The 26,937-nt window shown below is 44.3% G+C and overlaps 1 protein-coding gene across 1 annotated transcript in view; it reads right to left on the reverse strand.

Annotated features, from left to right (window-relative positions):
• The window catches only part of SLC9A4 (solute carrier family 9 member A4), a 57,653-nt gene extending 39,463 nt beyond the window's left edge, over positions 1-18,190 (reverse strand). Inside the window, exons 1-2 of the mRNA XM_030838683.3 lie at positions 17,935-18,190; positions 12,407-12,870 (exon numbers count right to left, since the gene is read on the reverse strand). Of these exons, the coding sequence (XP_030694543.2) occupies positions 12,407-12,870; positions 17,935-18,190 (720 nt within the window). The remainder of the gene's footprint in view (positions 1-12,406; positions 12,871-17,934) is intronic.
• Between the last annotated feature and the right edge of the window lie 8,747 nt (positions 18,191-26,937).

Consider the following 26,937-nt stretch of genomic DNA (forward strand, 5'->3'; position numbering starts at 1 on the left):
ACAGAAACAGACCCACAGACATAGAAAACAAAGTTATGGTTACCAAAGGGGAAGTTTGGGATTAACATATACACACTACTGTGTATAAAATAGATAACCGACAGGGACTTACTTTATAGCAGGAAGCTATACTCAACATTTTGTATATGGGAAAAGAATCTGGAAAAATATATATATAACTGAATCACTGCTGTACACCTGAAACTAACACAACGTTGTTAATCAACTATACTTCAATTAAAAAACAAAGCTAAAAAAACGGACGAAGGGAAGAAGCTTTTATACTTCACTCCTTAAAGGAAGGGAAAAAAGATCTGAAACTCAGGACAGGAGATTAAACATGGGATCTCCCGACTCTCTTAGGACTGACATCCTTGATCATTAGCTGCTTATAATCTCAGAAAGACCAGGAAGATGACCTAAGCGGAGGTCAGAAAATTTAACAAAGAGAAGTAAGTGGTAGGATTTTATTGATTTAGGGCACAGCAAAGATGTTTCTTTATGGAAATTCTTTTCAATTGAAAAAGTCTGAACATTCTCCTCAGTCTGAAGAACAGCAGGGGAGAGGACTGGCCGTATTTCATAGCTGCTATTCCCACCTACCTGCCAATGGCTCCTACATACGTATCTCCCTCCAATCTTTCCCCCAGGCTCCAGACTTCTATCTCTAAAACTACGTAAAATTTCTTTTCAGTGGCCTGTAGGTAAATGAAACTTAGCAGTTCAGAGCTAATAGCAATCACACACCCACACCCACCCCTGTTCCTCAGCCGTGATCTCTTCAAGGAACCGCCCAGCCTGGCCCCTCTGAGTCTGAGCAATCTTCCCCTCCCATCACCTCCATGCCAACTTGAAGCAAACGCCCAGAGGACTGACTTTCACCATCTGGTGCTAGTACACCTGCAGGACAGGAAAAGTCATTGTAAGGCTGTTTAACCTCCAAACTTTTTAAACTATAAAAGCAAACATCAGTTGTGACCAGTAGATGTCAATTCACTGAAGACTAGCTCAGTGACTTGCTTCTTCTGAGAGGGTCAGTCTGGCACACTGGAAATGTTACCGAGTCCAAATTTGCTCTGCTGGGCGCACGACAGGCTAATAAACTGGACACAAGGTGCTGGGCAGACTGAGAAAATGGCAGACCAGTGTCTCAAAATAACCATCTTTTCGGGGTTTGGATGCCAGTTTCTTTTATAGCACAGAGAGGGGGAGGAGATGAGGAAGTAAAGTAAAAAGGCCATAAGATTTGCAAACACCCCCTGGAATGGCCAGCCTCGGGGAGGGGATGTGTTCATTTCTTCTTTCTTGCAGCCATTCGCAGGTGGACATGGTCCGGATGCTTCCCTGAACAAAGGCACTTTGGTTTAACCTTCAGGCAGAGGGGCAGGGTTCCCCGAGGCAGGCCATTGTGTATAGACAGTGTCCTTTTAGTGAACAAAAGCAGCGAAAGCAAAGATTAAAGTTAAAAAAACAGAGCCAACATGGAGTCAGATTTGGCCCTTCTCTGTTACAGAAGGAGCAGTTTCTGAGAAAAAGTACTGCTCAGTCATTTTTTTTCATGAATGAATGAATGACGAATGAATAAATGAAAGATTCAGACTCAAGGGAACTCTGTCTCGATCAAACAGGACTGAACTTTGAAATAAAGTAGTTGGATTTCACGAGCTCTCCGTTTTCTCCCGTGCTGCTAGTATAATGCTCGCTTACGTGATCCCAGGTGAGTAGGAGGGAACTGGGGCAAACCACAGCCTGGGGACAGAACCAGCGGCTCCGTCTCTGACCCGTCACCTGGATGTGATGTGACAGAGCCCGCTGCAGGACAGGTTCTGCCAGAGACCGTTCGTTTTACGTAATCATTGAGGAAGCCACGGGGGAACGGACTAGCTGCTCACCACCTCTTCCAAACGGCCAGCTCGTGGCACTGCTCACATGACCCCAACCAGATTTTTTCCACACCAAAGCCCGACACACCTGACACACCCTTGAGGACGCATGCAGGCGTGCTCTTTGGGGCGGGAGAGTCTCTTGAAAACCACTGAACTAGGAAACTCTTGGCTGTCTGGAGTCCCCAGCTTAGAGTTCGCTTTTCTACCGAGAGGTGTTTCTTTTCCAAATCCATTTCCATAGCTGCTCAACCCTACCTCCTGACAAAGGAAGGACACCCTGGTAACCAGCGAGGATCAGTTCTTCTTGTTGCCCTTGCGAACTGGAGTTAGTTCTAACCACCCACCAGGGGCTCACAGCTCAGGCTGCTGGAAAACCCACTTGTACCCCTCAGACTTCAATTAATCTGTTTCTTCAACCAGAAGACAACGAACCAAACCAGTGTTTCTGAAACAGATTTGAGGAATTCCAACGACCTACGGTTGAAGTGTCCCTCCGCGACCCTGCCCTGCCTGAGCGCATCTCTGAACTATTTATACGGGCCCAAGGAGCAGATCTTTCAGGCTTCTGGTTAACAAGAGCCTACAGCTGAAACCCCAGGCACAGGAATGTAAAGGTGTCTCCCAGCTGGGAAAGCTTAGCAGTCAAATTTGGCTTCTCTGTTGGTGAACATCTGACCCCCCGAACATCCTTGTTTGCTGGGGCCAACCCTGGGCTGCCCTCTGCCCTTCATTTCTCCCAGCCCCTCCCACTGCCCAACCTGGTCCAAGCGCCAACCCAAGCTATTGTGTGTGTTGCATCACACACACCCCCGCGGGCTCCACGGCCAGTACCGTAACTGATGACCAATGGCAGCTGTGATCTGAGGGGAAGCTCACCAGGCAGACCTCCAGCGGCTTTGATGAGAGTCAGGCCAGAAGGAAGATGCCTGGGCCCTGGGCCGGGTGGGCGCTTCCCTGTTGGTGCTAGGAGGGTGGTGCGCCTAGTGTCCATCTGGGGTTGAGGCCTGATCCCCATTTCCAGGCCGACAGACACCAACCAGATGGTCCATCTTGCGTGGAACCTCCCCTCGAACCCGGGAAGGGCAACGGGACTCTGATTCCTCACCTACCAGGTGCCGGCGTCTGTGTGTCTGATTTCACAGCCTCCACAGAAACACCCTCTGGGGTCAGACTAAACGTTCCCATTTTACACATGAGGAAGCGGAGGCACAAAAGGATGGAGTCATTTGCTCAAGACCACACTTGTTGGGTTCCGCCTCCCTTGTATATACCCACATTCTTGGCCAGAGGAAACTGTCTACTTGTAAAGGTATCTGCAGCCTCTCTCCTCCTTTCCTAGGAACCTGCAAAAATTGAAGGTAAATAAGGAGATAAAAAGAGGCCAAGAAAAACATTGCCTGACACCCCCCCAGAGAGAGTCTCTTCAGGTCTGCGTGCAGCGCTTCTCGCGGAAAAGCTGAGACCGCCAAGTCCAGACAGATGGGGCATCGCTTAGGCTGTAAGGAAGGCTCTGTGGCTCTCAGGCACTCATGGAGGTAGACTTCTATAAATAACACACCAACCCTGACACAGGTTCCAACGTGTGTGCTTCCTTCTCACACCATCAAGCAATTAACTCAATTTGACACCATCTACTTGGAGACAGGGTCGGATCCCACAGGTTGAGGGCTCAGCCCCACAGGACAACCTCTCCCCCGGCTTCAGATGCCCATCGCAGGTCCAGGTTGTCACCTGGGCTTCTAATCCACCAGCCTTAGTTGAGAAGTTCCAACAACCCCACCTTGGGTTCGATTAATTTGCTAGAATGGCTCACAGAACTCAGAGAAACATTTTACTCACTAGATGACCGGTTTACTACAAAAGGATCAAATGACATCGCTTATATGTGGAATCTAGAAAAAAGGGTACAAATGAACTTATCTACAAAACAGAAGTAGAGTTACAGAGATGTAGAAAACAAATTTATGGTTACCAGGAGTTAAGGGGCGGAAGGATAAATTGGGAGATTGGGATTGACATGCACACTCCTGTATATAAAATAGACAACAAGGACCTCCTGTATAGCACAGGGAACTCTACTCAATACTCTGTAATGACCTATCTGTACATGTATAACTGATTCACTTTGCTGTACACCTGAAACTAACACAACATTGTAAATCAACTATACTCCAATAAAACATTTTTTTTTAATTAAGAAAAAAAAAGGAACTGCCAGGTGGGAGAGATGCTTAGGACAAGTTCTGGGGCAGGGGTGAGGCGCTTCCATGCCCTCTCCAGGAGCTCCACCCTCCCCGAATCTCCACCAACCTGGAAATTCTCCAAACCCAATCCTCTAGAGTTTTTATGGAGGCCTCATTACTTGTGGTTGGTTGATTAAATCACTGGCCATGGGTCACTGAATTCAATCTCCAGCTCCTTTCCTGGAGGTGGGGATTGTGGGTGGTTTAGGGAGGGAGACTGAAAGCTCCAACCCCCTACTCACAAAGTCCATTCCACTGGCAACCAGCCCCCTTCCTTAGGTTACTTAGGGGCTTTCCAAAATTCGCCTCATTAGCATAACAAAAGGCAGCTCTCTTCACTTAGGAAATTTCAAGGGTTTTAATGAGCTCTGTGCCCTGAATGGGGACAAAGCCCAAATATATATTTCTTCTTATAAATCATAATATTAGAAACACTTTGTACTGAACCCTGTGCCAGGCACTGTTTTAAATGCTTACCTGAGCAAGGAAAGCCACTGAGACTCTTCTCTCCCTGCGTGCCTACCCGTGGTTGCATCCCACCTCTACCCTTTAGTCTCAGGGAGCAATTCCAAAGTTCCATGATGGGAGCTGGTCAGAGGGAGAGCCCCCTGGTTTGCTGGCAGCTTCCCTGACAAATCCCAATTCAAGTGGAGTGTCACTCTTGGGAATCAGAGGAGGAGGGCTGTGGCCACAGCACAGCCTGGGCACAGCCTTTCCTAGGCAGGCTCAGCATCCGTGATGCTCAGAGCTCTCTGCTGGGTCCTACGATGATGGCGGGAGGCCTTAGGAGAAAAATTATGAGGGTCGACAAGGAACTAGTCAGCAAAGCTGGGCTGATAAAGGGATGCAAAGAGGAGATGAGAAGAGGTCAAAGGAATTCTAGAATAAGGGGTCAGGAAATTCAGGCTCTAATGCCAGCAATAAGAATGCATAATAAATAGAGGGGCAAATTGAATGAAAGGTATAAGGTCAATGCTAAGAAACTGTTGTTACTGATGGTGGGCTGGGAAAAGCAGCGGGACTATATCTTTTGGATATTGAGCCGCATAGAATAAATTATATTCAATAAATGACTTCCCTGACAGTCTGTGTGTTTATAATAAAAATAACAATGAAGAAACGTAAGCACCTGCAGATCTGGTAATTCACCTGAGAGGCTCAAAGGACCAAGAAGGGCCTGTACAGACATGCGGGCACAGACGTGCCAACTGAAAATTGTTGCTCGCCGGCGGGTTCTACGAGGATGAAACCAACGGCCTCTGCAGTCGCTGACCTCAAACACCCCCTGAAAGGAGTTCAGGGCAGAGATCAGGAATGAGGCTCTCTGTGCCCCAGGTAGATAGTTTCAGGAGAAGATTTTATGAGCCCAATTTCTTGCATCTTCTCATATCTAGAAAAGCACTAAAATCATTAACGGTGACATCTGCTCTTCGTGACTAGCGGCAACCTTCTGCCAAAGTGTGTGCTTTGACTCCACGAACCCCCTTCACCAATATCACATATATATGACCTCCCCTCTGACCTCTTTGGAGCAGTGCGTCCAAGCTCTCTGAGAGGCTATCTCCCAGGCTATGGTCCACATTTTGCCCCAGACAACTTAACTCACAAATTTCACATTGTGCAATTTTTTTCAGTTGATAGACATCTGGGGACACGGGGGTACTCTGCTCTTAAGCACCGTATACTGCTCCTTCACAAAATGGGGACAGCAATCCTGCCACAGTAGGTTGTTATAAAGCTCTAAGAAGAAAAAGCAGATAAAATGCCTGCCAGTGTGACTAGCCCAAGGGTCCTGCTCAGAAACCTTATTGCATTGCAGCTCCCTCTACCACTCTCTCGTCCACCTTATGCCTAGAGAGTGGACTACAGTGGCAGCAAGATGAGAAATGAAGACATCACCAGAGGAAGGAGGGAAAGAAAGTGGTGGGGAGAGAGGGAGGGGTGAAGAACCAGCGTGAAGTAGGAGTTAGGAGCAGAGATGCTCTGGAGCCAGGCTGCCTGGGCTCCAACCTCAGGGGGGGATGCCGACACCTGCCAGGTGAGGTGGAGGAGGGGACATGGGGCAAAAAGATGATAGAAACCGTGGTGGCATCACCTTGCTGCTTACTCAGCGAATTGATGCAGGAAAACCCTGGAGGAATACAAATATAAGAACGATCTGCCTACAATACACGAAGCAGTGCCGTGTTTAAAACCAAATGCTTGGGCTTCCCTGGTGGCGCAGTGGTGGAGAGTCCGCCTGCCGATGCAGGGGACGCGGGTTCGTGCCCTGGTCCGGGAAGATCCCACATGCCGCGGAGCGGCTGGGCCCGTGAGCCATGGCCGCTGAGCCTGCGCGTCCAGAGCCTGTGCTCCTCTCCGCAGCAGTGAGAGGCCCGCGTACTGCAAAAAAAACCCCAAAACCAAAAACCAAATGCTTGTTAAGAGGGAGCCAACCACCATGCATGTCCCTGAGTTGGTGTGATAAAAAATAATAGCCAACATGCCTGGAGTTCTCACTGCATGCTGAACACTCGCTATACTGACAGCTTAATGGGAATTTTCCAGTGACCCTACGAGCTAAGTAATACCATCACCCCAATTTTACAGAAATTAGGCACAGAGATGACCAGAGTCTTGCCCGGAGCCACATACTGGACTTGGCCAAACAAGCCAGTTCTGTTTTGGAGAAAGCACTGGATTCCCTACCAACTGGACATGAGCCCAGTCACCTCAGGGGTAACAGATTGGTTCTCTCCTGTTCCTCTCAGCTCCATGAGTTGAAAATTCAAAAGGTAAGAATAAAAGAAAAGAGATTGGGAAGAGACAGACCTGGGCACCCATGTCCGCTCTGTCATGGCCAGGCAGGATGCCCTTGTGCAATCTATTGTGTACTCCCTTTGCCTTATTTTCTTCATCTGTGAAATGTGACTATTAATTCAGCCTCACAGGAAAATCTAAGGATTTAATAAAATAATAAATGTACAAGTGACCCCATACAAGGCCTGGGTATAGTGGCTGCATCTCTCTTACTGCTATGATGCTGGCCATGAGATTTCAACTGGGGATACTAGTTATTATTTGAATGCTACTGGGGTTTTGTCTCTTCTCCCTTTGCCCACCATTAAGGAAGTTCTCATGATGGGAGTCATAACCTAAAACATTCAGCGAGAGGGAGAATTAAGTGGACAAGAGACCTGGAGGGTCAGGTTCATTGCTCTTTCGATGGTTGCATCTCCTCTGCAGCATCTCCTCTTTAGTGAGAGGCAGCTCTTTTCGTGGGATAAGGATCTGCAAAGTTGTCACATGTAACCCACTAATCACAGGTCTGTCTCTGGATGACTCAGACTTTCTGCTGAAAGAGCCCGCTTGTGACGGCTGCCCTCGGGAAGGCTCCCTCCTCAATGAAAGGGTGAGTCCAAGGCCCTTGGCTCAAAAGACAACTGCACTGCATTAAATACCAGTTGCTCTCAAACTGCTTTCTAAATCCGGCCCCGAGCTTCTCCAGTTTCACGCAGGGACGCAGAAGTGCCCCAGCACACACTTAATATCACTGTGCTGTGGGTGACCCCAGGGTGACCCCAGGGTGACCCCGAGTGACGTGTGGGCACCTCCATCCCCACCCCGGAGCCAGCACCGCAGCAGCTTCACCACGTGGAGGTCACAGCAGTGCCCTCAAGCAGATACTCTGGTCAGCTGAGAATCACAATTTTATTGGGAAATGATCATTTCAAAAAGAAAGTCCAAGTGGAAACAATTAAACTTTGGGAAAGTCAAACAAATGCAGTTAGCAAAGAAACCCCAGGCCGTGATTGGCTCTAGATGTAAAGTCTAGAGAAAACTCAGGCTGAAGTGAGTCTCCAGTTCAGAGGCAGCACGACAGAGGGAACAGAGCCCCATGTTTTCATGCGTCGTTAACAAAGACTATGTCTCGGCAACAAGGTTTGTAGGTTGTATCAAGAAAGAGCTTTTTGGTCTGTGAAAATTAAGTGAGGTGATATCGTCATTGCTAATTTTCTCTAACCATTTAGGAAGGGAAAGTTGGATAATTATCTCAGAATGGGCTGCCAGGAGGTGGCCTTGATGTTGACACAGATGAGCACCCTCAAGGGCATTGCTTTCGTGGGGTTACAGTCAGCAAGGGACCCCAAAGAACTTGGATATGAGTAAAATGAGATGCTCTCTGGATAAACTGTGAAACGGAGGCATCGTGGCTCAGAGGGGTGCCTTAGGAGGTGGAATTGGTTCCCAGCCAAGGGGACTTATTCCACTGTAACAAAACCCAAAGGACGAAAGCACCTGAAGAAAGAATGGGTGCAGACAAATCTAGCCCAGACCTTTCCCAGACGTAGCATCGTTTTAGATCAAGATATATCAGCTCTCACCACCTAAAGGCCATGAACAAGTAGTTCCCAAACATCAGCCATCCTCTGAGGTGCTGGTTAAAAATACAGATTCCCAGGTTCTGTTCCCAGAGAGTCATTGCTCTTTGGCCATCTGAGTGCTCACCAAGCCCACCTGGGGGGTTCTGAGGCAGGTGGCTTGAGGGCCACACACTGAGAAATGAGATACGTAAATGGGATGGCAGGCTGGAGTCCAGGCTCCCCTGGCAACCGGCAGACAACTTGGCTTTCTGAGATGCTCGCCCAGCAGGGAAGAACAGGCAGGTCTGATGAGTCTAGTATCTCGCTCAATAGTTAGAGATTCTCATTATGAATAAATAACCTGGCTTCTGACTTCAAGTGTGGGTCTCCTCCACTTGGTGAATCCACCCCAGATATCTTAGATTATTTTCAAATGCTTTTTCCCCCAGTACTATCCATTTTGGCATAAAGTCCTCATGATAAAATATTGTGTGCCGGGCTTCCCTGGTGGCGCAGTGGTTGAGAGTTCCACCTGCCAATGCAGGGGACATGGGTTCGTGCCCCGGTCCGGGAAGATCCCACATGCCGCGGAGCGGCTGGGCCCATGAGCCTCTCACAACAGTGAGAGGCCCGTGCACCGCAAAAAAAAAAAAAAAAAAAAATTGTGTGCCACGATGAATAACAAGGTCCTACTATTGATATATAGCACAGGGAATGATATTCAATATCCTGGGATAAACCATAATGGAAAAGAATTTTAAAAACAATGTATATATGTGTATTGCTAGGTCACTTTGCTGTACAGCAGAAATTAACACAACGTAAATCAACTGTACTTCAATAAAATAAATAAATTAAAATTTAAAAAGAAAAAATAAAGAAAATTATGAATAACAACACTAAAAAAATTGTGTGCCAGGTGAATTAAATAATTAATTGTAAAAGGGAGAAAAATTAAAAAACAAAACAAAACGTGTGCATGTTCTTTGGTTAGGCACAGTCTCGGAAAACAAAATGTGAAACCCAGGGCAATAAAAGAATACATTAGTCGGTTTGACTACATACATATTTAAAACTTTTATAGATAGAAGATACATGACTTAAAAAAATTTAAGTGACAGAATGGGAGAAAATGTTTGCTTTTTATGTAACATTCAAGTTTAGCTAATTTAAAGTTTATCTAAAGCTTAAAGTTTAGATAATTTAATGAGTCTACAAATCAATTAAAAAAGAAAAAAAACAGCAACTGTTCTCAAAGAAAACTTGACAAGAAGCGATATTTGCATACAATAATTGGGACATGCTGATAAAAAATTACTCATTGTTTATAGGAAATTCAAATTTAACTGGTAACCTGTATTTTTTTTTTAAGTCTGGCAACCTTGAAAGGACGTGAACTTCCAATTCATAGCGTAAGAAACACTAATGATCCACAATCTTTGAAAAGATGCTTCGTATCATCATGCAGATTATAGCAAACACGTGTCATCCTTTTTTGCTCATCAGATGGGAAAACATTAAGAAAGCAATGCCCCTTGTTGACAATGCTACAAGGACATATGCACTTAATACACCGTGTGTGGAAACGCAAGCCCACAAAGATTTCTGGAAAACCTTGGCAGCCGTATACATACAAACTAAAATTAAGGTTTAATATATTTGGTAAAGTGAGAAGGGTTCTGAATGGCTCTCCTGCAAGTTCCCCCTGCAATCTGACCCCACGGTAAGGTCCCGCAGCCCAATTGCCCTCCTTATCAAGGGACCAGGCACAGTACTCGTATATCCATGTGTACTGGGGACCACTTCCCTGACAGCCTGTGGAATTACTCAAAAGACTTTGATGGGCTTCCCTGGTGGTGCAGTGGTTAAGAATCCGCCTGCCAATGCAGGGGACACGGGTTTGAGCCCTGGTCTGGGAAGATTCCACATGCCGCGGAGCAACTAAGCTCGTGTGCCACAACTACTGAGCCTGCGCTCTAGAGCCCGCAGGCTACAACTACTGGGCCCGCGCGCCACAACTACTGAGGCCCACGTGCCTAGAGCCCGTGCTCCGCAACAAGAGAAGCCACCGCAATGAGAAGCCCATGCACTGCAACGAAGAGTAGCCCCCGCTCACCGCAACTAGAGAAAGCCCGCGCGCAGCAACAAAGACTCAATGCAGCAAAAAAAAAAAAAAAGACTCTGAAAAAGAATAGATACATATATATACATAACTGAATCATTTTGCTGTACATCTGAAACTAATACAACATTGTTAATCAACTATGTTCCAGTATAAAATAAACATTTACAAAAAAAGAGAGCAGGGGACCTCGTCTCATTCCTCATCATTGCCACCCAAGCAGTTAGCACTGTGCCCAGAACACAATAGGTACCAAATGAAAGTTTGTTAAATAAAAACTAATAAGTCAATCACATCATCCCCTAGGAACCAGGAGGTACCCCATCCTTCTACTAGTTCCTCCCGCAGTCCCTGATAGCTCACTCAGTTCCCCAGTGCAGCACCCATGTGGCCCGGCATGGTGTGCGGTGGCCTCCTACCCCGGGCTGTGAGTATAGGTGACGAACACACTTGTCATTAGTCTTATCTGTTTAGCATTGGTGTCACTCTATAACCTTCTGGTGGGAATCCCTCCTTCATCATTTGAATGAAGAGGAGGGGATTATAGCAGCATCTCTCAAATTTTTAAGTATACCTACTTTTAACCCAAAAATTTCACTTCCAAGAATATATCCTATAAAAAGACTCACAAGTATGAAAAGAGATGCATGCAGACACAAGAATACTTATCGCAGCACTGTTTTTTAAAGTGAAAACTTGACAACCACCTGAATATTCACCCATCAAGAACTGGTTAAATAAAGCTTTATAAACGTAATCTATGAAATACTCTGCAACAGTGGAAAAGACCTAGAAAGAAGTCCAAGATTTGTTACCTCTAAGCAGTACCTATGATTTAATGCCACCCACTTTATGTAGAATGATGTATCAATACATCTATATCTGCGTACGTATATGCATGTGTCCATGATAAAAATGGGGAGAGAAAGGCAAACTGGATCCAAGGGGGAGGGAAGAGGGTCAGGCGGAGGCTTTTGTGTTTTATGCTGTACGATTCTGTACTATTTAAGTCTTTTACACTGAAAATGCATTCTAGTATTCCTTATGTGACGTGATATAAATGTAAGAATAAGAAAAGTACATCAAAATTTATATAAAATCACATAGACTAACTCCTGGTGACGGTTTGCAGTAATGTAAGGAAACTGGGCAATGCGGCAGCCAATCAGGAATAGTTCAGCGCCTCTAGCCAAAGTCATCTCTGGGCCTTAATGCTCTGCGCTGATCTGGCCTGTAAACGCTTCTCGGCCTCTCTCTGGAAGGACTCCTAAGCAAAGCTGCTCCGTCACATTCTCCGTGGGAGTCACGGAATTGAGACTGATATACAAGCCAATGCATTTGTGCAAATCCTCCGTCATCTCTCTCCCTACCCCTACCTTTTATTTAACTTCATCATCTAAAACAGAGCTTAAAAAGAAAGCATATAAAGGGAAGGAGGGTGAGGTCCCGTGACTGAGTGAAAATAAGACACAAGTACTGCTTGTCCTAGTGCGAAAGCCCAGAAGGGCCTTAAACCCAGAAGAGCCTTAGACCCAGAAGAGCCTTTAGCCACAGTTTCTGCTTGCTCAATGAAACACCGAATTCGCTAAAGAATCATACTTCCTCTCTCCTGCTTCTCCTTTAAAGAAGCCAGTGGATGGCAAGCAGTGTAGTGAGTAAGCGTGGCCACTGTGCAGATGCCAAGGGCAGTGGCCAGACCTGGGGCCACGCTGCCCTGGCCCATCTCTGTCCTGCTGAGGCCCAGGCCTGCCTGGCCTTCTCCACCCGCCAGGCCCCTTGTCTCCCTGGGGACGGTGGGGGGCCGCATCTCACCACGCTGATGCCGTCGTTGAGGAGCGCCTCCCCGAAGATCATCATGTACAGCTGCTGATTCACCCGCGCCTCTTCGAACACGGCCAGCACGGCCACGGGGTCCACAGCCGAGATCAGGCTCCCAAACAGCAGGTTATGAAGCAGGTTGACGTCGTTCAGGCCAAAGGCCTGGACCTGGCAGACGAGGTAGAGCGAGAGGCCAATGCCGAAGGCATTGATCAGGGCCCCCAGCCCCGCCCACCACAGGATGGATCCGATGTTCTCGAAGAAGGGCCGGGTGGGCATGAAGTACCCGCCCTCCAGGACGATGGGCGGGAGGAGGTACAGGAAGTAGATGCTCGAGTCCATGACCGGAGGCGATTTGTGGTCGGTGCCGAAGATGATGGCGCCCACCAGGGCCCCCACCAGGATGAGCAGGCAGCTCTCAGGCATGAGGCCCGGCAGCCGGTGGGAGAGATGGAAGCCTGCGGAGAGCGGAGAACCATGTTTAGATGTCGGCAAATGACCCGGCTCTGGCCCCCGGGACGCCAGGGGAGGGGTGTGCGAGAGGCCTTTCAAAGCCACACAGATGGCGGCCTCTCTGGGCGCAGCCTCAGCACCCATCTGCAACAGGAGCTGCAAGTGTGGCTGCGGCTTGGTGTGAGGAAGTGCTTTCCGTGCTCAGCGCAGGTTCCAGCATCTTCTCAGCCAGCCGTGCCCTCCTGTTTTCCCCATCCTGAGGGATCTGAGCGGTGGAACTCTTCTGCTCTCATGCAAAACCCACCTTTGAAGCTCCTGCAAGAGTCTATCACAGAGACGTAAACCCCAGCTGCTTCCAAACTTACCTCACCTCACTTCCTTCTCCACCACAAACAAATGAATACACATGAAAAGTCTTTATTTTGTTTCCTTTATTTAACCAATGACATTGCCACCCAGTCAGCCACTTGAGAGGAAATCAAGTCGCATTCTTATGGGGACCCCGTCACCTTTGCCCCTTCGTGCAATTGGCAACCTATTTCATCAGTTATGTCTCCCACTAGCTGCCCCGGAAGTCCGTCTCCTTCTGTCCACTCCTGCAGCCACTGCCTTCACTGAGGACCGCCCCACTTCTCATCCTACTTACGGCGGTGTCTTCCTGATTTCCTCCTTCTCCCTCCCCCTCCCGGTCTATTCCACATCCTGCTGCCAGATGACTATTCTACACCACGTTACCTGATTGTTCAATTCCCCACCTAAGACTCCACACAAAGCAACTCATGGAATTTAAACTGAGAATATTTGTTAAGCATCCCTGTGACAAGAACAACCCACTGTAAGTCCCGGGAGGGGGAGGGACCAAACATGTTTTCTACAATTCCAGCTACTGATGAAATTTTAGAAACGTTCTTAACAAATAAGAAGATAAAGCCAATATAATGTATAAGTATACAGAGAAGTGTATATTGAATATATCAACAAATATGACAAGAGATCCAGGCACAGCAGGCCACCTGGGGCTCTCCCCGAGTCCGTATCCCACACACCCTGCACTGTCTTCATGCATCCTACCTTATAGTCAAGCTCACGCCTTTTCATCCTGGAGGCCTCCTTTCTTGTCTTGACGTATTATTATCGTTGCCTGCATTGTCCTTCTCTCCACCTTATTTTGGTCCTCTGCTCAATCCTTGAGGCTAAGCTTTTCCCAATCTCTTCCCAAGGGAATACTATGTCCTTCTTTGAATTATTGTAACATTTTATCTGTACCTGTTCAACAACGATCCCTTTCTACCATTTTTGGTCCATGACTCTTCTCCCCTACTAATCTCTAAACTCCTCCAACTCAGGCAGGATGGTACACATCCTTATATCTCCCCAAAGCACTTAGCAAGATGTCTTGTCCATAACAGCATGTCTAATTGCTCAAAGAATCTTTCTTAAGTGTATAAATGAATGAATGAACAGGTCAGCTGTTCACCAGAGAAGCTCTTGCATGGGAAGGAGAAGTTGAACAGGTTTTGGAGAATGAGTGGGACTTACATAGTTGGACAACAGAGGGAAGGCATTTTAGGAGGGGAGAACTCCAGGAGAAAGAGGGGAGAGACAGGGATGACCCAGCCAGATATTTTTGACGTTCACCAAGGAGATTCATCTGGCCAGAGCAAATTTTAATTGGGAAGAGTACTGATTTTTAAAAACAAATTTTATTGGAGTATAGTTGCTTTACAATGCTGTGTTAGTTTCTGCTGTACAGCAAAGTGAATCAGTTATACGTATACATATATCCCCTCATTTTTGGATTTCCTTCCCATGTAGGTCACCACAGAGCATTGAGTAGAGCTCCCTGCACTATACAGTAGGTTCTCATTAGTTATCTATTTTATACATAATAACAATAGTGTATATATATCAATCCCAATCTCCCAATTCCTCCCAACCCCCCTTCCTCCTTGGTATCGTACATTTTCTCTATGTCTGTGTCTCTATTTCTGTTTTGTAAATAAGATCATCTATACCATTTTTTTCAGATTCCACATATATGCATTAATATATGATATTTGTTTTTCTCTTTCTGACTTACTTCACTCTGTATGACAGACTCTAGGTCCATCCATGTCTCTATAAATGACTCGATTTCATTCCTTTTCATGGCTGAGTAATATTCCATTGCATATATGTACCACATCTTCTTTATCCATTCCTCTGTTGATGGACATTTAGGTTGTTTCCATATCCTGGCTATTGGAAGTGTACTAATTTTGACCAAAAAATGGAGGGCCTGAAATTCAAGGCTAAGGACGTAGGCTCCCTCCCATAGGTGTTGGGGCCATGGAATGTCTCCTTAGGAAGTTTTAGGTTCAGCCATCCAAAAACACGTGGGTTTCCCTCACCACAGCTTTGAACAGCTCCATCCACCATCAGCAGGCAGGTTAATACAATGGAGTATCAAGAGACACTATTCCAAACCACAGAGCCCGCTGGCTTCAAGATCAGCTTAAGGCCTCCTTCTAAAGTCCTGCTCTGTCCATTTCCTAATAACAGCTTCCTTCTTCTCCTCTCTCCTCCTCCTTCTTCAGTTAGTGCCCATTTTAACCACACTTAACTTTTTAAATATGTAAAGTAGGCGGAAGAGCCCATAGTGTAATTTTCTCAGGCCCTGTGTCTCCCGAGCCTGGTCCTGCTTCCAGGGATCTAGTTTCCTGAAATGGATCCAATGTCACCTGCCTGAAGCCAGGTTGCATCTACACAGTGATAGCAGGAAGAGGGTTTAACCTGTAAGCAGGGCCCTTTAAGGGAAATGCTATGTGAATTTCACATTTCAAAATTCTTCTCCCCTTCCATAATGGACAATAGAGTCAGTCACTTTGAGGTTTTAGTTCCCTGGCCTGAAACTTAAAAGGCCGCGAATGACAAAGTCCAGCCTGAAAGTCAAAGATGGCCCTATCTGAGCACCTGTTAGGCAGCGCTAGATTCACCCATCTTCCCCCTTGAGGTTGGGGACCACAATCATTCCTACACCTTGCCTGGGTGCTCAATAAATGTGTCTTGATAGAATGACGGAATAAAAGAACACTAGCGATTATTAATTATATTTTGATTCAAGATTTATAATATAGAATCTAAAAAAGCGATACGGTTTCCTTAAGTGTTCAAGTTTTATGCCATTATTATTATTTTTTTTGCCCTAGGTGAACAAGCTACCATATAGAAAGCTACAAGACCAGTACTTGCATCACAGTATATATTCAGTAAATCTGACCTTCTTTTCATGTAAAATATAAAAATAATCTGAATTCTTAAAGGCCAGTAAAAATGAAATTGTGCTTGAATAAGCATGATCCAACTGATAACCTACTTCAGTTATTTTCTTTTTCTAAAGTATGTTGAGTTGCAACCACATGAACATCAAGAACGTTTAAACAGCAATTCTATGAACAATAGGGTCCTTACAGGACTCTGAACTTGTAGATGTAGTCTGGGCACACACACCACCTCTAAAGGACAACCTGTGTCTTATGCTAACATAAAACATATACTTTGCGCCTTGAGATGTTCACTGATATAGAATAGAAGCCTCTTTTCCATTAGAAAATTCTTATTTGTACCAAAAAGAGATCTCAGCAATAATTTCACAGATGAACGAACTGAGACGAAGAAAGACAGAGCTAGTCAGTGGAATCAGCTAGTTACCTGATTCCAGACCAACTTCACCCATTACTGTGAAAAGGAAGGGAGTGGGTGGGGTCAGAATCTCTGGCCTTTTGACAAAGGAAAACGCAAGATCACATAAGACCAACTTGAACGTTCTCAGTATCCACGTGGTTGCATGACAGGTGTTAGACCCCTAGCTCTGAACTGAGAATACCATCTCTTTGGAAACCCATTTTTACTTGAGCCCTTCTCAGAAATAATGTGCAACCCTCTGTGTCATTTAGTCATTTGATAAATTGCACAAGAGTTCTTCAAACTAAGAACTTCATTCTATCTTCACATCTTATGAGCTCAAAATGGACAGCAGTTATGACGGGCACCTAATGAATATGCCAGCACCCCCCAACATCCATGGGCAGGGAGTTAGATGAGAAGACAGAGCCCAGTATCCTGATGCCAAGGAGCCAACTGCCCGATTTCATGGCTCACCCCATATTTCACAGCTGTTCCAGAGGAAACATATAAACAAGCTCTAACATGATTCATAGGGTCTATTTCAATGAGGCAATCTTATCTACTCAAATAACAAAGTTAATAACTAAAGCAAAGGACACATTATTCTTGACAATTAAGATATTCGTATTAGTTTCCCACTCTGAAATAAGCTGTTTCTAAGGAGACAAGGGGGTGAACTTGGAAATTAAATGGTCACAGAGTAGAAACCATCACTTTGGTTTGGGCACAAAGAACCCTGGTTCGAATTTCATCTATTAACTTGAATCCACTTTATGTCACAGAGGAAACCAGGGGTGCTTCACTGGTTCCATTCGACTCAGGTGTAAACAAAGATTTTGCTGACAGATACCATCTCTATCCCACCACATCCCATCCCTGAGTGATACGAGTTGCTTCTGGTTGCCTTGTTTCTTGCTTTCTGTCAATTTTCAAGGAGCACATGCCACTTTTAAAGAATAAACAATGCGCGTCGTTGATGAAGCCCATGGTTCCATGGCCAAGAATGAAAGAAGCACATTTTACAGAAGAATCATTCTATGGTTCCAGAAATTTCCAACGGGCGTCATTCCAAGCGCGACATGTTTTACTCTGTATTTCTTAAAGCATAGAACTCGAGATTTTTTGATGCCCAATAATGTCACATCGTTGTTACCCTGAAAGGAGAGGAAATCAAAAGAACCGAGAGCGCAAATGTAGGTTCTTAAATTTCAAAACGCAACCTGAGGTATTAAATGGCTTGACAAAAATCAGTTATGACTTTCCCTTGACTCAGGAATAGAATTTTTTATGTAACAGCAGCAAGAGTTAAAATCCACTTAATTCACCATCCACAAGGCATTTTCACACACCTTATCTCACGTGGAAAACAACTCCCAAAACCAGGTAGATGTTTGGGGCCTTACCTATTTTTGCAAGGGATGCTAGGAGGATCCAGAGGGTGACCTCGTAAGGAATTTGCACATAGTCGTAATCCAGTGCGAAAACAGATACCGTCTCAGCTGGCTCAGAGCCGGCAGCAGCAAACCGAACATCAGGCTCATGCTGGGGAGAGGCATTTGTGGATTCATTCAAATCAGAAGATGCTCCACCACACTTGAGGGCCACCAGGAAGAACAACCAATTCCAAGGACCGAAAGGCACAAGCATCTGCAAACCCATGCTGTGGGCTTCTCTCACTGTGTGTGCCTTCGTGCGCTGCGCTTCTGAAGTGAGGAGGGTTTCCAGAGAGCGGCAGCATCTACCTGGGTCACAGGTGAAACACGCACAGTCCGTGGGTCATTCCGGGAAGAGTCCGAGCACGTCATTGAGTTCTGAGTGTAGATATTTTCAAAATCGCCTTTAAAGTAGTTGTGTTCAGGCAACTCAGCCTCTGGCCCAAATGCATCTAGTCATTCAATAGACTTGAGAAAGCCCAGGGAACTACCTGTGCGACCTTCATCCGATCGTGATTTGAAGAGCAATCTATGAAGCAAAAATACTTCTTCATTCAAAGCTGTTTCCTCACCTCACTGCACACTGGTTTCGCTTTGTGAGTGAAAATTAAAAAGGGCACCACGGTGCTCATTCCAGATGTCACTAGAGCCCTTCTAACCAGGAAGAGAATTCTTCCCTCTTTTCCAGATCCTAGAAAAGGAGCTACCTGTTCTGCACCCCGTCCTTATCTCCTCCCCCTGCTACCTCACTTGTTTTGAATGGCCGAGGCTGCAGGTAGCTCTTGAAAAACACTTATTATTTGCTTAGATATGACTTTTGTAATGAAATGCTTTCCCTGAGTTCTCTGGCGGGGGTTACACTGCTGACACCTAGTGGGCGGCCACAATACTACACCTTGACCGGTTCAAGGATGAATGACCGCGTAATTCTCATCCAAACCAGGGCATTTCTGAAAGTACAGGAGACCTATTAATAATCATACCAGACCACAGCTGGAAACCAGAACAGTGCTGGAAAACTGTGTCATGTGGTCACTGTAAAAGAGGAACGAGGGGCTTCTCTGGTGGCGCAGTGGTTGAGAGTCCGCCTGCCGATGCAGGGGACACGGGTTCATGCCCCGGTCTGGGAAGATCCCACATGCCGCGGAGCGACTAGGCCCGTGAGCCATGGCCGCTGAGCCTGCGTGTCCGGAGCCTGTGCTCCGCAACGGGAGAGGCCACAGCGGTGAGAGGCCCGCGTACCGCAAAAAAAAAAAAAAAAAAAAAAATAGAGGAAGGAGGAGGCGGCCACATAGAATATGTCTGGACAGTAATTCAAAACACGAAGCTCTAGCGCTCCATAAACTTTACACAGTATTAAAAAAAAGAACAAGCAGAGGAACAAGCTCCATGAAATACCTCTAAAAACCAGTTTTGAAAAATTCTGTGGCACATCCAAACTTTTCATTTTAAAGAATCGTGTTATTACGGCCTATTTGTTCAAAAGAAGCAGAATAACGGACTGTTTGTGGAAGAATTTTGAGATGCATGCCATGAATCTATTCCTATTTCCTCTACATCTGGCCAGATGACTGTAGCCAAGTCACTTACCTTTCAAAGCGTCCTTGTCTAAAAAGAGGGAACGGAATAATATCTATCTCATCGAGTGGCTAGGATCATTAAATGAGATAAAGCAAGTAAAGTATCTGGCATATAACTGATGCTTAATAAATGTTAGTTTCTGTTATTAATCACATCTGTTATTCTATCTTAGGATAAGAATTCTGTTGCAATGATGAACAATGCTCAACAGAGAATGAGAATTATTATTCATAATCCATAGACTATCTCAACACTTATTCCATATCAACCTGCAGGGTGATTTGCATCTTTTTTCTTCATTCATATTAGTGCATGTAGATGGTTCCCACTTCAGCCCCACACTCAGCGAAGATCATGGAAAATTGAGGTGGAAAATGTGGAGGAAAGCTAGCTTCTAGACGTAACTTCTTAGTAAGGCAATAGAATTAAAAGCTCACATTTGGATTTTTTTTCTTCTCTTTCCTTCACACTTTGCCTCTAAAATTGACCAGATCCAGTCACTAAAACGAGACTATCAGGTGAACCACAGATGATGACTACACTGGGTCAATTTTTTTTTTCAGAAAAAGTTACATGAATAGCCTTGTGATGGACAACTTCTTTAAAATAGATATTTTATCTTTTTATTTGAATTTTATTTTATGTTTCTTCTAAAAAGAAATGAGAGAGAGAGAGCGTTTCCCATGGTGCTCTGTGGAAAGACCAAAACTAAGCACTAGGAAGCCTCTGTCCTCAGGCATTAATTATCTGACTGACTTTGAGAAAGTCACTTTACCTGTTTAAGCCTGAATTTTGTCGTCTCTACAATGAAGATGCTATACCAGGTATCCTTTTCCTGCTCTAAATTTCTGAATCTTTGTGAATACACGACAACATGTTTTCATCAATTGATAGCTGATGGTGTCAGATAAGTGATGCCACTATAGGGAGGGTAATAGAAGAAAAACTAGAATTCTGTGGCGTCCTGCTATCTTCTTCCAGGGTGAGGTTTCCTCGTCAACCTGGTCAACTCTTGGTATCACTTCCACCCATGCAGCAGTACTTTCACACAGCTGCCTGAATGTTCTTTCTAAAGTGCCTTCTTCATCCGGGTTCCCTACAAAACAGTGTACGACAAAGATTACATGAATTCTGTAAACCAAAGGCAGCAAGAGTAAGAGAAAAAGGGAAGCAAGGGAAAGGCACTTTCAGAATGATAGCATGAGAGCCCTGGAGGCTCTCCCTCGTGGGAAAACCATCAATGGTGAGAACTGTTAAAAATTAAACAAAAAAAAAACCAACCATTCAGTCTCTGGAAATGGTACTGAGAGCATACAGCAATTGAAGACAATCTTCTAAATATTGGTAAAACCTGCAAGAGTCTGTGTCCTGGACTGTTCCCCTCTCCTACTTCCCAGTTCAGTGTGAGGAAAACTCTACTCTGGGTGGGCACAGCCGAGAGGATGGGGCTCCCTTGTAAACCCAGCTCCCTATCCAGGGCTACAGTTTCTACCCAGAAAATCAGGCTGTCGGTATTTGTCATCAACGCCCCTTCCTCGTCCCAAGAAGTGTGTTGCACAAGCTCTACTGCGGGCAAGTATGGCTGAGAGATCGCCTCTTCTAGAAGCCCCTACTTGCAGGCTTGCAAGTCTACCCCAGGCATGGCAGGCCAAGAATAAAGGGCCCCAAACCCTCTCGCCCTGTCTGGCTCATAGGGCTGAGTTTCTGTGCAAAGGGAGACAAGCCGAGAAGAGTTGGAGCTACTGCCCCTGTTCAGCACCCGATTCATAAAGCAGGAGCGTCTCTCTAAGAGAAGCAGGTTGCTGTTCCTGTATCCCTTTTCAGAGCAGTGGAATGGAGGTTCTGTTAAAGTGGGAGGCAGCCCCTAGAACAGAGAACTCAATAAGTACCACTAAGGGAACTTGCTTTATTTGGAACAGAGTGTAGGGAAGTTCAAGCCTAAGGGCACTGTCAAAAACAATGGACGTTTAGGTAGTGAGCAAGTAGGAAGAGCTGGTTGCTCCATGGTATCTATACACGAAAGGGTAGACCGGTGAAGAGCCATTGTGGGGTCAGAGAAGTGTCAAAGACTGGCCTCAAAGTTTACTCCCGTGAAAATTACCCTGCACTTTAACTGAATCAGACTGTGGAGCAATTTCTGACCCAAGGCATGTAGAAAACAGTAGATCATTCAGCTAGCAATTACTGGGTGTGGAGTGATATCAACAGACATAGCAGACCAGATAGAAGCTTCACTGGGAGATCAGTGAGAGCAAAAGAGAACCCTGGTTTCACTGTCATCCTGGGTGAGAGAGGAAGAGGTCAAGGGGATTATGAGAATGGCCAAGGCTCTACCGACTGAAGGCAGCATTAGTGTCTGCGTAGAGAAATAGACTTTACTGAAATAGTTCATCCAAGTTGCTAAACAAATAAATGAGCAGATAATCAAACAACAACAAAACCTGGAGGTAGGGGAAGGGGAGAATCAGTATCAAGAATTACTACAAAGTTATTTAAAATGTCCAGTTGTTAACAACAATAATAAAAATGATACTCTATGCTGTCTACAGAAGATAGAGTTTTAGATTCAAAGATACAAGTAGATTGACTGTAAAAGGGTTAAAAATGGTACACCATGCAAGCAGTTGGTAAGAGAGCCAGAGTGGCTATACAAATACCAGACAAAATAAGCGTGAAGATTGAAAAAATGTTACTAGAGATAAAGAGGGACATTTTATAAAAATAAAAAGGTCAGTTCATCAAGAGGATATAGCAATTATAAACCTAACCTGTATCAAGTGGGATTAATCCCAGGAATGCAAGCTGTTTTAACATACAAATGTCATTTAATATAATACATCATCTCAATAAAGGACAAAGCCACATGGCCATCTCAATAGACCAGGCAAAGGCATTTGACAAAATCTAACACTGATTTTAAGAATACTCAACAAACTATGAATAAAAGGGAACTTCCTCAATATGATAAAGGGCATCTATAAAAAATCTGCAGCCAACATCATTCTTAACAATGAAGACTAACTGAATTCCTCATAAGATCAGAAACCAGATAAGAATGTCCAATCTTGTCACTTCTGTTCAGCATTCTAGTAGAGGTTCTAGCCAGGGCAATGGACAAATGAAGGATGTCAAAGTGGGAAGGGGAAAAGTAAAACTATCTTTATTTACATATGACATGACCTCTTATATAGAAAATCCTAAATAATTGACTAAAATACTGTTAGATCTAATATAGAAGTTTAGCAAATTTGCAAGATATGACACATACCAAAGTAAATTGTATTTTACAGTAAAATGAACACAACGAAATAAAATTGAAAAGGCAATGCCATTTACAATAACATCAAAAACTAAAATTATTAAGAATACTCTCAATAAAGGAGATGCAAAACTTGTATTCTGAAAAACAAAGTGTTGGAAGCAGTCAGAGAAGATTTAAATGTAGAAGTCTTCTTATCTGTGGAAGATACATTCCAAGACCTTCACTGGATCCTGAAACAGCCGATGGTACCTAACCCTATAGATACTGCGTTTTTATCCTTACATACCTACTTATGATAAAGTTAACTTATAAGTTAGGCACAGTAAGAGATTAACAACAATAACTAATAATAAAATAGAACAATTGTAACAATATAATGTAATAAAAGTTATGTGAATGTGGTCTCTCTCAAAATATCTTATTGTACAATTTAATGCCTTTTTCCCTCTTAACTAAGCACTTTTACAGTTTGAGGTGTGACAGCAAAAGTAGGACAAATTTCTTTTTCCTTCTTCATAATTTCACAGATAGAAGATTCATTTTTACTGTAGGTCTTAGCCACCTCAGTATATGATTTTTTTTCTCCTTTCTTATTAAGTTGAGAACTTTCACCTTTTCACTTAAAGGAAGAACTTTATGGCTTCTCTTTAGCATATCTGAATTGCCAGCGTCACTATTCTTGCGCTTTGGAGTCACTGTTAAGCAAAATAAGGGTCACCTGAGCACAATCACTGTATGCAATACCAGGACGATCAATCCGATAACCTAGACAAGGCTACTTAGTGACCAACAGCAGGATATATATACTGGAAGAAAGGATAATTCACTTCCTGAGCTGGATGGAGCAGGACACAACTCAAGATTTCTTCACGCTGCTTACAATGGTGCTCCATTTAGAACGTATGAATTGTTTATTTCTGGAATTTTCCACTTAATAGTTTTGGACCAAGGTTGACCAAGGGTAACAAAAACCACAGAAAGGAAAACCACAGATAAGGAGGGAAAGACCGCCTTGTTCATGGGTCAAAAGACAATATTGTTAACATGGCAATACTCCCCCAAATGATCTACAGATTCAACACAATCTCTATCAAAATCCTAGGTGTCTTTTTTCTATTTTAGAAATTGACAAACTGGTCCTGAAATTCATATGGAATGTGCCTATAAGAGCCAAAACAATATTGAAACAAGAAAACAAAGTTGGAAGATTCATACTTCCCAATGTCAAAAACTTGCTACAAAGCTACAGGAATTAGAATAATGTGGCACTTTCATCAGAAAGTACATATAGATAAATAGAACAGAATTGAGAAAGCAGAAATAAACCCTCATATTTATGGTCCATTGATTTCTGACAAATGTTCTAAGACAATTAATTTGATAGGTAAAAAAAATGACTTTTTCAACAAATGGCCCTGGAAAACTTGAATATGCACATATAAAAGAATAAAGATGTACTCCTTTTTAATACCATACACAAAAATTAATTTAAAATGGATCATGGACTAAATGTAAGAGCTATACCCTAAAATTCATAGGAAAAAACCAGGAGTAAATTTTGATGATCTTGGATTAGACAAAACTTTCTTATATACACACCAAAACCCATAACCAACAAAAGAAAAAAGTAGATAAATTGGACTTCATCAAAATTTAAAAACAAAAAACAAAAAACACTATACTACCAAGGGAGTGAAAAGAGACAACTCACAGAATGGGAAAAAAAATACTTTCAAATCACATATTTGATAAGAGACTTGTATTCTGAATCTATTCATAGCTCTTACAATGCAATAATAAAAAGATAAATAATCCAATTTAAAAATGGACAAAGGATCTGAAAAGACATCTCTCAAAAAAAGATACACAAATGAGCAGTAAGCACATGAAAAAAAGCTCAACGTCATTAGTCCTAAGGGAGATACATACAGAAATACACACAAATCAAAACCGCAATGAGATAGCGTTCACGTTCACTAGAACACTGGGCAAAAAAAGCCAACCAAACAAACAGAAAACAAGTAATAACCAATGTTGTCAGTGCTGGCAAGGATCAAGGATGTGGTGGAAATAAGTGCTGTTGGAAAGCTAAAATGGTGCCGATGCCGCGGAGCGGCTGGGCCCGTGAGCCATGGCCGCTGAGCCTGCGCATCCGGAGCCTGTGCTCCGCAACGGGACAGGCCACAGCAGTGAGAGGCCCGCGTACCACAAAATAAATAAATAAATAAAAGTTTAAAATGGTGCCGTTTGCCTGTTTCTTAAACGTTAAACACGGAGTTACCTATGACCCAACAATTCCACTCATAAATATATACCCAAGAAAAATGAAAACATATATCCAGTCAAAAACTCGTACATGAATATTTTTAGCAGCATCATTCACAACAGCCAAATAGTGGAAACAACCCAAATGCCTATCAAATGTTGAATGGATCAGTAAAATGTGGAATATCTATACCATGGAATGAAGTGCTGATATAGGCTACAATGTGGATGATTTTGAAAAAAATTACGATAAATGAAAGAAGCCAGTCACAAAAGACCATAAGACTCTTTTAGTATGACATGTCCAAGACAGGCAAATCTGAAGAGACAGAAAGTAGATTAGGTGTTGCCTAGGGCTGAGGTGAGGGAAGTGGAGGTGGGGGATGGAGAGCCACTCTTCATGGCTGTGAAGTTTTCTTTGGGTTGATAAAATATTCTAAACTTGTGATGATGCTGCCACAGCTCTACGAGTATACTGAAAACTATTTGAATTGTATACCTGAAATGGGTGCATGGTATAGATTGTGAACTATATCTCAATAAATCTCCTTTAAAAAACTAGGAAGTGGGACAGAGAAGGGGGTTCATTTGTTATTACTCAGCAGCCATAGCTTCACAAGGAAACGCAATTGGTGCCTTGGTCACATGGGGCATCTTCCAGAAAGCCCTGTGGAATCACCATGCTTCAGAAAGTTCTACAGGAGATGCAGAAGAAGAGAAAGGATTTATCCGGAGGGTCCTTACTATCTCCCGTCTCTTAATGGTCCACCTTTGTCCCACAGGGCATTAACTTGATATATTCCGGATGTGTTTACGGAGTACCTGTGGAAGCCTGATAGTACACCTTGCAATGGGGGGCTTCACATTGGCCTGGAAACAGGAGGAGGAGCCATAGCCTCCTTGGGTCCAGCCAGGCTAAGACCATGAAGGGCTTGATACTGCAGGAGCCATTGAGATACGACCCACCCCACATATACATACAATACTGCAGCCCAAGGGGTCAGAACTGGAGGATGCGCTGCAGGTTCCTGCATGAAACAACATGATGCTGCTCATCACTGGTCATGAAAGATAATCTCAAAGCACATGGAGAGGGCTTCCCTGGTGGCGCAGTGGTTGAGAGTCAGCCTGCTGACGCAGGGGACACGGGTTCGTGCCCCGGTCCGGGAGGATCCCACATGCCGCGGAGCGGCTGGGCCCGTGAGCCATGGCCGCTGAGCCTGCGCATCCGGAGCCTGTGCTCCACAACGGGAGAGGCCACAACAGTGAGAGGCCCGCGTACCACAAAAAAAAAAAAAAAAAAAAAAAAGAACACATTTTACGTGGTGCAGGATTCCCTGATTAGAACCAAGAGGATGCAGACATTTGGGGGAGTGGTCAGGGCAATTGATAAGAAGGTGTCTTTTAAATTCAATCCTCATAGTTTAATTGAAACAAGCACTTCCTGATGTGTCTACATGGTAATAAGATCCAAATGATAATTATTGGTTAACTTAATTCCTTGGGAAAGATCAATTCATGAGGCATCAGAGCACCGCAGAACTGTTGACACTTCCCTGACTATAATTGTACATAGAAAAAGAGATTTGAAATATGAAGGAGGAAAAAGCTCAGCTTATACTTGCAAAGCAGAGCATTAAAGGAATTATTCTGGAATTTCAGGTCAACAGCAAGCTACTGAATTATCTGAAGCTTTTGGTCCAATTATCCAGATAACTGTATTAGCAGTAGAAACCTTGCTTGCTCAGACCATCTGTGGTGCCAGGTCCCAAGAACCCTTGTGATCCTTGTCATCTGCTCTTCTAAACCTGTCTACTCAGAGTCCAGTGGTGGGGAGAGAATGACATCCTCTCCCCAGTGGATCC

This window comes from Globicephala melas, chromosome 12, assembly GCF_963455315.2.
Source record: "Globicephala melas chromosome 12, mGloMel1.2, whole genome shotgun sequence".
NCBI classification, from domain to species: Eukaryota; Metazoa; Chordata; class Mammalia; order Artiodactyla; family Delphinidae; genus Globicephala; species Globicephala melas.